Consider the following 12,076-nt stretch of genomic DNA (forward strand, 5'->3'; position numbering starts at 1 on the left):
TATCATAAAGAAAGGTTTTAAATATTTCACTTTATGAACAATGAATCTATAATATGAAAGTTTCACTTTTGGAATTATATTACAGAAGATGAACTTTTCCACAATATTAAAATCTTTTGAGAAGGATCTGTATATAATTGTCAAATATCTAAAAGACAAAAAATAAGACACTAGTCGATCTACACGCTCAGAACACCTTACAGCCATTTTGGAACAGTCAAACATCTTTTACAATTCAAAGTGCTTGTCAGGGCGGGGGATCCTCAGGATGGTGGCCTGAAAAGTTGATGACCTATAAATGATCTAGGATGCAGCTGACTGTGTGGAGTCATAGTGCACCACATCTCCATGTTATGGAGTTCGAATGCTTGTTCTCAGAAACGTTAGCAAACATGTCTCCATGTGAGCAAACAAGAAAAAACAAGGGTGGATTTAGGTTTTAAGCATTTTATTTGCTTTTAGAGAAAAGCTTTCAAATCTTAAATCTTCTATACGATGCCGTCATCCACCAACTGATGAATGCAAAAATGAATGTGGTTCTATAACGGAAATGCATAACAGTTCAATTAATATACAGTTGTTTAAAGTCACATACTTCTCACATCACTCTTCCATCATTATAGATGCCGATACTAGATGCTGATACTGACTGGAGAATAGTGACTGTCAGTATAATTGCTTACTTTTCCTCCGAGCCATCTTATCATGGACTAATTCAGACCTGGGACACCAACAACCATATAGAATTAACTGTGGCAGAACAGAATATTAGCAGTAGTCTAAAGTTGAGAACCCCTACTAATCAGAATTAAAGCAAGACCTCTGTACAGCATCCATTTTACACATCATTTTAATTGATAATCATTTAAAAGTGAAAACGTTAAAAATACAAGAAAAGAATTACACAAATTAAACAAGTATTTAATTTAGCATTGTGATTAAACCGTACTTGCCTGCTCTGCGTCATATATATATTTATAATATATTATGAGCTATTTAAGACAGAATAGTTTACCAAGTAAAAAAAAAAATAAACTCCTAACATTACCAAATGAGAATCAAGTCAAATATAAAATGAGTTATTCTAATGTGATACGGTGTAAAACCACATGGGAGCAAAAATCTCTATACTGAATCCCTCTATACAGATAGGACTCTCAAACATTCCAAGGCCCACAAATAAACCATCCTGAGTCCATTCCAATGTTACAATACATAGCCCATTACTTACCGCTTAAGTGAAAAACAGCCTTACTCATTCCTTTTAGTCCCTTTTGGGAAAGTCATCTCCTCACCCAAAGCATGTGCAAGGGTCCCAAAAGCATGTTTAATGAGAAAGGTCTTTTGATTGCATGGCAGCCTAGTGTGTTGCTAAGACATCCAGTTGTCATTGGCGATTTACGTATAATATAAATGTTCTCATTATCCTAATGTTGGTTGGAGCAGATGCCTAAGATGTTTCTTTTTGTTTAAAGCTGAGCAATAATATAGGTAGTTAACATGAAGTCCATTCAATCGATTCAAGGGATTCCATGTCACACTGAACAGCTGAATAAGTGAAGTTTGTAGCGTGGCATATTGCTCTTTGCCTCCCTCTTGTGGCCGACCTGCAGCAGCGCAGGCTCAGCTCTGTGGAGTAGGGTTGTCTTCTTTGCTAAAGGGTTGCGTGGATCCAGGCTTCACCCAGGACAGACCAGACACCTGCATTGCTTTGTGGTGATCCTCAGGCCGCCTCTAAAGTTCACAAGAGCAAACCACTTGTCATACAACAGACGGCTGCGGTTCATACATTACCAAAGATGTCTGGCACCGGAAATATGTCACTGAGACCAGACCACTGTGTATATGTCCACCTTGGTAAAATAATGGCCATGTCATGTTTGAGTATTATTTTTGCCTAAATCAGCTCTTCGTGACACTGGCCACCTCTGGCAACATCGCCTAGATTCTTAATGAAAAGATCATGCTGCACACATCCCGGTAGAATAATGGCCTTGTGTGACCTAGGGCATTTTATGTTGCCCAAGTTACTTTTATAGCCTACTGCCTTACAGTATTTGGAAAATAGAGCACAAAAGCACTGCCTTGAAACAGTTTTATTTAATTTGACGTAAAACGTACTTTATGTGTGAACATCCGCTCCTTTGCCTCTTCGTGAACAGCTGGATTCCATGGTGAAAAGCTAAACGGAATGGAAGGGAAAAACAAGGAAAATAAGGAAGAGAGAGATATGAGACAAAGGCAGTGGGCCAGAGAGTGATCAGTAACGCATCCATTTGTTTTGTTTGAGGTTACATCACACACAGTCACACCTCAAGATTACAGGGCGTGTGCCGCTTTGCTGTGGCTGTGACAAAACGTGGAATGTGAGGAATGGGGGAAGCCCGAGTTGGGCTCGATTCATACTTCATCGCACCCCGCTGACGTGCGTCAAAAATAACCGACATTGTAGGTCGGCTATTTTTATGCCATCAAGTAATGAGCATAAAATAGACTCAATTGCACATGCAGGGGGTGTTGTGCACCGAAAATAGCAGATGATACCAGCTCACAACGTGGCACCCTGTGGTACGTTGTTGTGAGCTTGTAGATCTGGTATTTTTGGGTGTGCCGACACCAGTGTGCAACTGGCTGGAAAGGTTCACCAACCCTATTGCGTAGGGATCGTCTATCTTGGGCTGGTCGAACAGATGACTGTTGCATAGTTTCACACTATCCACCACCTTGCTTTTGAACAACTGTACATCCTTTTCATACCTGAGAGAAAGACAAAAGACATGAAACGTAAGAAAACAATCAACGTTATTGTCACATCACAGTCTACAGGTGTAAAAAGTGGGTGAAATTCTTTTTTTGTGAAAAGCTCTGTTATTTTTTGAGAAGAAAAGAAAGAACAAAGGGGGAAACATGGGGGCAAGGGAGGAAAAAAAAGAGTTGTCAAAACATGGGAGAGGTAAAAAATCTCAAACAGAAAGAATACATACAAGTCGACATTATAAAACTGAAAGGGTATTGTGGAAATCCTCAGTTGGTCCCAGCCTGCCCAGTCTATACAGTATGTCTCTCAGCAAGACACTTAACCCCCAACCACTCGCTGTATAAATAGCATAGCAACCCACTGCTCCTAATAGTTAGGATGGGTAAAGGCAGAGGAAACATTTCATGTACTGTATGCAAAATGTACAGTGCCAGAAAATAACACAAAGGAGTGGAGACTAAATACTAATAATATTTATTATGAATTATTACTAATACTACTACTGCTACTACTACTACTTCACTGTAAATAAATGGATGAATGAATGAGCTCTGTATAAAATATTAAATGATTATTTTGGGGAAGTACTCGATTTTGGGGGTGAAATATAATTACCAGATTAATTGTAAAATCTCTCTAAAACACAGACTGCACAATTTATTTCTCATCCAGTGACCTACTTTCCAACAGGGTGATCATTTGTTATGATGTTAACTTTTTTAGGGGCAGTTTGGTACACTTAATTTATATTCTGTTGAATGGTGTCCTGCACCAAAAATAGATCTACAAGCTCACAATGCTCCATGAGCTTTGTGATGGTTTATTCTTGGCGTGCCAGGCCGGCGTACAGCAAAGTATAAGTCAGGCTTAAAGAGTAGGTGGTGTCATGTTTTCTCTCATTTTAGAGACAGCAGATTACTCACAGCACAGCAGCCTCTGGGTTGAGTGGCTCCAAAGTGTTGATCTTGTAGAACACAGTGCGTGCGTACATCAGGACCTGCCAGATGTGGTTGTGATTTCGTCTACAACACAGCAGACGGAGAAAAGGAAAAAAAATGCATTAATGATATTAATGTCAATGACCAGGCTTGCTGTATATCGTCGCCGTCGGGCAGAAATTCTAACTTTTTTTTTCTAAATGAATGCCCTACTTGATCATACTACAGCTTCCCACAAAAGTATCACAAGTTGCAGATCTACAAGCTCGAAATGCGATGTGAAGCGATGTGTTTAGAGCTTGTAGAACTGCATCTTTTGCAATCTTTAACTCATTCACTGCCCCAGTAAATACATACAAAATACCAACCACTGCTGCCCTTTCCGAGCATCTCTCGCCCAAACTTGCAATGTAAACACAGGAGCCAAGATACGTATAGCATTTCCACAAAAATAAATTAAACAGGAAACGGATTGGGATCTCATGTTGCGATGATGTCCTTTCCTGTTTTCCTGTGGGACTGTGACTATGATTGTTTTACAATAGATGGAGCTCTTTGCCAACTTGTGAAAAAAAATGAAGAAAAACATAATAAGACAGACGTTTTGGGAAATAGTGAGAATGGAGGAGAAAATGAGGTGATAATATTTTGATTTGCTCACATTGTGAGCTTGTAGATTGCCCATTTCCCTACTTTTCACAACTTGGAAAACAAAGTATAAAATAAGGCATTATAATAATAATAATATTAATTTAAAAAAAGGAACATACAAGGTTTTTACCAGACAGCAGCATTATGCTATTAATGACAATAATCATGAACTGTGCCAGCTAAACGGCAAAATAGTCAGCATCATACAGAATAGGCCTAAAGAAAAGCCTCTCTCATTCTCTATAAGGAAGTAACATCCTGTACAAATGAAAATGTACAATACACAACTTGTTTTTGCCCTTCAAACTCAAATTGAGGAAGAAAACAAGAAGTCATTGTGATGCAAGCGTAAAAGCAGAGAACTGACCTCCATTTGGTGAATGCTCTCCTAACATCCAGCTCTCCAGACACAGGGTCTACCAGGGGATGGAAGACTGGGATGTCAAACACCACTTTCTGAAAGGCAATGTCAGCGAGGAAAGCCTTTCAGAAGAAATACGCAAACAAGCTTCTGTCAATGTGAATGTCCAGTCCACTATGTCAATTTCAGTTGACAGTAATTTCCTTAATTTTAGTTTTTGTAAAACAAATATGCGCTTCTAAGGTCTTCAACCTTTTCAGGCCAAGGACCCCTTAGTTGAGAGAGAGAGGTGAAACAGGGACCCCCTCCACATATTGTATAAATGTGTGATGGAGATTTTCATCAATTTCATAGATAGATTCATAGAGTTGTTTAACAGCACTGTCATCAGTCTATTTTGGATTCATGTTAATGCGTATTTTCAGACATTAACCACTTAAATAGTCGATATATAATAGTCGATATATAATAGGGATGCGAGGGTTCAAGTTGTTAATTTAAAAGAATTATCCTATCACACAAGGATTTGGCGGCCCCCCTGTAGAAACTCTAAGGGTCCTCTGAAGCCTCTATCAGAGTCCAGGGTGAAGTGCTATTCACTTCACCGCGGTGTAGTTTTCTAGCTATCACCTAAAAATGTATAACAAAGCCTAGGTGATAGCTAGCCTAGGAAACTACAACGCGGTGAAGTGAATAGCTCTTCACCCTGGACTCTGATAGAGGCTTTAGGGTCTCTAAGGGTCCTGGGCCCCCTGTTGAAGACAGGGGGGGGTCTCCTCCTAAGGTCTGGTTGCCAAATTTCACATCCAACTACAGTGTTACCTCCAGTCATTATGCAACGTGTACGTCAAGGTGCGGTAATTGATGCTTTGTTCGGTTGCACATTCATCCAAGTTACAGTTTTCAGCTGATCCATGACAATGTACTTCAGATACTGTCAGTCTAAACATTTGGCCCACACTGTGTTTTGGAGGGCACTTTGTTTACATAATGCTTTAGTGCCACTTTTTTTTCCTCCAGTGGTGTTTGTGTGGTGGCACATTGCTTCTGTATGGTTATCAAGGAAATTATGGCCTTGTTCAGTCTAGTGGCATTCAGTAAGTTCATGTTTGGGAGTTACTCACAGGACACTCCCCATCAGGGTAGTTGTCTGGAATATACACAGTGAACTTGAAGACACCATCTTGGTACAAGCCATGTCTGATAAATATGACTCCAAACCACACTAGAAGACAGGAAAATAATTGAATTAGTAAGCAGATTTAAACAATTTTAAATATAACAGGAATGCAATGGCAAGGACTAAAATGCCACTGTGCATTAATATATACTGTAAAGTAGTAGTTGTATAGCATTTGCATCTTTTGACACAAATTTCAACCAACCATTTACAGTACATGTTTATTTATTGTTAAGACCATTGTGGTAGCATTAGTTTTTGATCAATTGGCATGAATCAAATCACATCCCTAGCACATAGTACATGCATACACTGCATTTCAAACCAGAGAGGGGGGGGGGGGGGTTCTTACTCAGTGCAGACTTGAAGGATGGCTGTACATAAATTCCTGGCAGTTTCTGCTTTATCACCAACGTACTGCAGGTCACAAAGGCAGATCACATGACATGAAGTCAGGTGGATGCAGACAGGGAAGGTGGAAAAAAAGCATTGACTTCGTTTTAATTCCTAACAGCTTAGATCAGCACTAGTTAAACATGTTATCTTGACCTTTAGCCTTTAAATTATTTTCCCCTTATTTCCTCCCTTATCATTGGTTCTCAAAATGGGATATGGGACCCACAGGGAGTTCCAGGGGATCCCCAGCAAAAGTACTTGAAATAGTCACAATCGTTGTTGCCACTATTCATTTATATGTTGGCTATTCAAAAATAGCAGATATACAAGCGCTATGAGCTTGTAGATCACCTATTTGGAAAGATCCTGTCATTTTATCCAAATCTTTGAATATATATTTTTAAAGCGAACATTTTTAACTCAAATCTTTGCTTCTGTAGTTCCCTGGCCTTGAGCAATACTGCCTTGTATGTCCTGAACTGTACTTACAACTCTGCCAGTAATGAGTACTCCAGGTAGAAAGGGCCATAGGAGGCATGCGTGCCATTGGCCGACTGGGCTGAAGCGGCTAATGAAGGGGGCTTAGTGACGGGGACTGCATTCTTAGGGATGGCAGGAAGTAGCTTTTTGCCAAAGGGCGGTCGGGCCGGGCTGGCTCTCTGGTCTGCCTGCCCGCTCTGTTCCTCGCTGTCAGATCTCTGCTATTAAAGACAGGGGAGAACAGGCACTTCAGTAAAACTGGCACGCTGAGCCAATTCTCAGGGGAAACGATCCATTATCCATCTCCTGAATTGGAAAATGTTGTTGGCAGGATGAATTTCATGGCTAAGTGGAAAGAGTAGAGGGAAGAAAAGTTTAATTAGAAACTGAGTTGAAGTGGGCCACTGTTTTTGTGTGTCATGCACACTAGAGAGTACACAACAAGCGGCGATGGGCAGTGACCATATGCTGTGACCATGCTCTCACGTTTCACTGCCCATCTGGCATCTGTTTCCCAGCTCCTCCGGGACAAGTGTTCAGACTAGAGTGCCATTCAGAAAAGCACGGTTCCAAACCTATCCCAATGATGGCCATTAGCAGACAAAGGCAGATAAAGTGCATGAGCAAGTTCACATACTGTGAGTAATGCAGAGTGTGTTGAGGTAATGTAGATGTAACCTGCACATTTCTAAAAATAATTAGGCTATCCGCTATGCTATAATTTTGAGTGGAAACAAAACAAAAAACACTACCACTCGTGTAGAACAGGGTGTATTGTCACCCTTGCTAGAGGTATGGCATCTATTTTCCCCATCAGCATGCTAAAATATCTAAGCCAATAGCAGAGCTAGTACTAGGCAGACAGATTGATCCTTTAACACCATTATCGCTGGCATCAACAATCAGTAAAAGAAAAGCAGTCAAACAAACTTGACAACAGGTCATCTTCACACTGGAAAACGTCAATATGATATTCAGTGCTCTGTATTCAAGACAAAATGGCAATTATTTCCTTCCAAAACAATAAAAAAAACTGCCACGGAAAGTAAAGCCTAGATACGTTATTAGTCAGTGACTTGTTTTTATCCAAGTCACACTATTAAGAGTTTTAATGAAAGAGTAAGAATATTATCCATGATGTGAAATAGCTGTGATTATTGTACATGTATAGAGAATCTGTCATGTCACAAGATGAGCGCATGACGAGACAACCGTTGACTTGAACAACATAACTCAAATCCTGTTCTCCTAGATCAAGCAAAAGTCAAAGTCAGGACAGGCAGGAACAGGTGAAACAGTTTTAAACCCTGTGAGAAGTCTCTGTTGTTGGACAAACATAGGCAAGGTGTTACTCAAAACTAACCTTGCGGCACCAGGCTTCCCACTGCGGGGGAAAGCCTGGTATTCATTCTAAAACTGAGTTGTGTGATCCAGTTTGTTCCCCACAAAATGCAAACATATTAGTTCAGTCTTGCTGGTCGCGCTAGGAGTTAGAATAAAAGACGGACATACCAAATGATTATTATATCAAAAGAAACAATTATACCAAATTAAATACTTTTTAAACTACATTAAAATGTAACTACAGGAATCATTGGACATGCACGGCACAGGAGGTTCCGCCCACCAGATGCCTCCAGACTATCAGAAAATCTAAAATATTATTGATCCCAGGCCAACTCAAAAGTACTGCAGACGGTTACCACTATGTGGTTAAAAATCGAACCTCTGTTCGAAGTGGAGCTGTGTGTGTGTGTGTGTGTGTGTGTGTGTGTGTGTGTGTGTGTGTGTGTGTGTGTGTGTGTATTGCAGTTGATGCTCAGGGCAGGCTAGACTCAACAGCACCTCTCTGGTCACCCAGGGTTACTAGATACAGGCTACATACAGACCCACAGACCCACCCACATACCCACATACCTACACACACGGCCACGTATAGGGTAGCTTGTGTTCCACACAGCTCCAAAAATACTGTAAAATGTACCCACCCAACCAAATGCCTAAGAAAGATTAAAAAAGGTAATGCAGGTAATGTAGCTAATTAACTGACTTTGTGTCAAGTTGTTGTAGTCAAGTGGGTCAGTCAGTGGAATACATGAAAGGTCGACCTAAAACAAAGTCGACCCAAACTCGTTTCCCCAACGGGTCTGTGTTCTTAAGCTAGATGGCAGATGCAGAATAGACCGAAATCTAATCTTTGCTTCTGGGGGTCCCTGGAACAAAATATTTTGCGATAGGGGTCCATCCGTGGAACAAAATATTTTGAGATGGGGTTCCGCGGCCAAAAACACATTTTGGGGGTCCTTAATCACTGATAGGCACATTCTAAAAATGTCTTCTAAATCTTAACAGTTTTCCTGAAAAACACTTTGTTGCTATCATTGTTTCTCAAACTTTGTTATGTCAAGGACCCCCATAATGATATGTATTTGGCCACGGACACCCATCGCAAAATATTTTGTTCCAGGGACCCCCAGAAGCAAAGATTAGATTTTTATCTATCTATCGAGTTTGGGTCGACTTTGTTTTAGGTCGGCTTTTCCTGTTACCAGTCAGTGGAGTCGTGTGGTGGTCCTTACCTTACGTCCTGTATTAGTAGACATACTCCAGAAGGGGTTCAGGTTCATTACTCATGCAGAGGTTCAAGTGAGTGGCCCTCCCTCTGCGTTTATGTGGGTGCCCAGACAAATGCCACCTGTGCCATCCAGAGCTATTGGTGTGACTGGAGGGACGTACACACGAAAAAAGACAAGAAAAAACATCATACACACAGTGGTGGAAAAAGTACTCACATGTTTAACTAAAGTAAAGGTATCAATACTGCAATTTAGAAATACTATGTTACTACTTAAAGTACCAAAAGTAAAAGTACAAAATGTTTGAAAGTAGCAGATCTACAAGCTCAAAACAAATAGCCTCGCCATAAAATAGGGCTAAAGTAGTTAATGTAAGTTTTATATTATTATAATTTATAGCTGCAAAGTAACAAGTAACTAAAGTTTATAAATAATTGTAGTGGAATAAAAAGTACAATATTTGCCTCTGAAATGAAGGGGAGTACGAGTAAAAGTACAGAAAATTGGACATACTGTAGCCTACTCAAGTAAAGTAAAGAAGTACTTGAGAGTAAATGTACTTAAGTTACATTACGGTGTAAAGTTAATTCAGCTCAGCTGTATGCCTCTGCATACACTTATTTACAGCTGAGCTGAATTAACTTGTTGAACCAACATTAGCTACTGTCCTTTGCTAGCTGCTTGACATACAGTAGCTGTTCCAGATAGACGTATGGTATGTTGTTTTAGTGTCGGAATACCGGACCGTCGGAACTCTGATGCGGACCCTTTGTCAATACCGGACCGTCGGAACTCTGATGCGGACCCCTGCTACACACGGTGCCTGTGAGATTCTATCTATGCAGGAATGTGAATGTTTTCATGCTCGTTGACAAAGTGAACAGCCTCAGTCTACATGAGATAGTAACTAACGGCAACGTCGAACCAGAGGATAGTAACTAACCTGCCTTACGCTAAGTAACTAACCTGCCTTACGCTAAGTAACTAACCTGCCGACGCTAAGTAACTAACCTGCCGACCATGTCGGAACAGCGGATAGTCGGGATAGTGAGCGCTTCCCATTGACAAAGTGAACAGCCTCAGTCTACATGAGATAGTAACTAACGGCAACGTCGAACCAGAGGATAGTAACTAACCTGCCTTACGCTAAGTAACTAACCTGCCTTACGCTAAGTAACTAACCTGCCGACGCTAAGTAACTAACCTGCCGACCATGTCGGAACAGCGGATAGTCGGGATAGTGAGCGCTTCCCGTGTAGCAGCAGCCTCACCAAACGGTAGCTTAACGCTAGCTTCACCTGGCTTGTGAGCCGACTTAAAATAATAATAAAACGTCAAGTTATTATTTCAACTCTGCCACTGGCATTTTGTGAGAATGGAGGCAACAATAAACGTCCGTTGTATTTTGTTTTTTTAACTTGAACGCATTTTACGTTACCTTAAAATGCTAACGTTAGCCTAGCAAGCTGCCCTTCGCTAACAAACAAGTTGTCTCTGCCCTCCTTTCCTTTAACAGGCTGGTGTCAACTTACCGTCCTCCACAGAACAGTGAAACAGTCTTTAATGGAGCGGTTAAAACGTCCTTTCTGCCCAGAACCAGTTGGTCTCATGAGTCTCTCGTCGGCTTGTCTCCCCTACAGTTGCTGTCAACCTGCTGACTAGTACTACTACTAACTAGGTAGGTAACAAACAGTAGCTGCCACAATTTGACAGACTGAGAAGAAGCACTGTTACACCGGAATTGTTGACCTGCTGAATACTGTGACTTCCTGTGTCCTCTATTATTGGAAAGCTGCCAGCAGTGCCTGGCTTCTTTTCTCTTAAAGTTTTTTTTATTGCTTTTAGTCACAAACTCAAAAACATACAAATCTGTAACTGACAACACACACACACACACACACACACACACACACACACACACACACACACACACACACACACACACACACACAATGATCTTGTTTTGTTGTATATCTCACAAATGTGTGTAAACAAGGGGGAGAGGGATTGTTTGTTGTTTGATTGATACAAAAAAAGATAAAAGAAAGCATTCATAAAAAAATAACAGTGGAAAAAGAAAATATTAGAAATAAAGTGAAATAGGAGATAGGCCTATTTACGAAGGAAAGGGGAAGGTAGGTATGGGCTTATAGTTTATTAGCCTGGGCTGGCTTCCAATTTCGGGCTTTTGATCCGGTCGGGAGCGGAAGAGCTCCTACGTTTTTCTGTAGTCCAAAACGGACTACACTTTGGCCGGAAACAACGACCGGAAACTGTTTTAACCCGTACTTGCGCATGCGCTAATTACTTGCGCATGCGCTAACCGCTAACTGGGTTGAAACTGTTTCCGGTCATTGTTTCCGGCCAAAGTGTAGTCCGTTTTGGATTACAGAAAAACGTAGGAGCCCTTCCGCTCCCGACCGGATCAAACGGCCCGTTTTGGTGATGCGAGGTTAATAGTTTATTAAGAGTTTCGAATAGCTGCCGTTTGTAGTTGACTTTTCAGTTGGTGGTATAGCAGGAGAAAGAATTAGAGCCTTTTATAGAGTTAAATCTGGGTTGAACACCTCCGTGAAGTTGGCACCCCATATGATGAAAACATAGCCTATGGGGTGCCAACTTCACAGAGGTCATGGGTTGGAGGTGTAGTGTATCTATCTTGTACACCAGGCCAATTGCAAGATGCTGTACTCTGTCAGCTACTGTGAGCCACCCCACGCTTATGTAGTAAATGGT

General features: G+C 40.9%; 1 protein-coding gene across 1 annotated transcript; it reads right to left on the reverse strand.

Moving 5' to 3' along the window:
• Positions 1-451: 451 nt before the first annotated feature.
• On the reverse strand, positions 452-11,052 carry aktip (akt interacting protein). Its single transcript, XM_080730751.1, has 10 exons — positions 10,873-11,052; positions 9,344-9,486; positions 6,774-6,985; positions 6,241-6,305; positions 5,833-5,933; positions 4,715-4,803; positions 3,682-3,780; positions 2,650-2,757; positions 2,122-2,182; positions 452-1,734 (listed from the first exon to the last, which is right to left on the reverse strand). Exons 2-10 carry the CDS (start codon positions 9,389-9,391, stop codon positions 1,624-1,626), a joined length of 894 nt encoding a protein of 297 aa, XP_080586877.1. The 5' UTR covers positions 9,392-9,486; positions 10,873-11,052; the 3' UTR covers positions 452-1,623.
• Between the last annotated feature and the right edge of the window lie 1,024 nt (positions 11,053-12,076).

The sequence above is a fragment of the Nannobrachium achirus genome (genome assembly GCF_963921795.1).
Source record: "Nannobrachium achirus genome assembly, chromosome: 7".
Lineage (NCBI taxonomy): Eukaryota > Metazoa > Chordata > Actinopteri > Myctophiformes > Myctophidae > Nannobrachium > Nannobrachium achirus.

Bases quoted from the DNA above. Each gene is read 5' to 3' on its own strand.
- aktip (XM_080730751.1), bottom strand. From the start codon at position 9,391: ATGAACCTGAACCCCTTCTGGAGTATGTCTACTAATACAGGACGTAAG. The intron at 6,306-6,773 runs GTAAGTACAGTT...TGTGACCTGCAG, and splicing joins TACTCATTACTGGCAGAGTT to TACGTTGGTGATAAAGCAGA. The intron at 1,735-2,121 runs GTACGTTTTACG...TGTGAACTTTAG, and splicing joins AGCGGATGTTCACACATAAA to AGGCGGCCTGAGGATCACCA.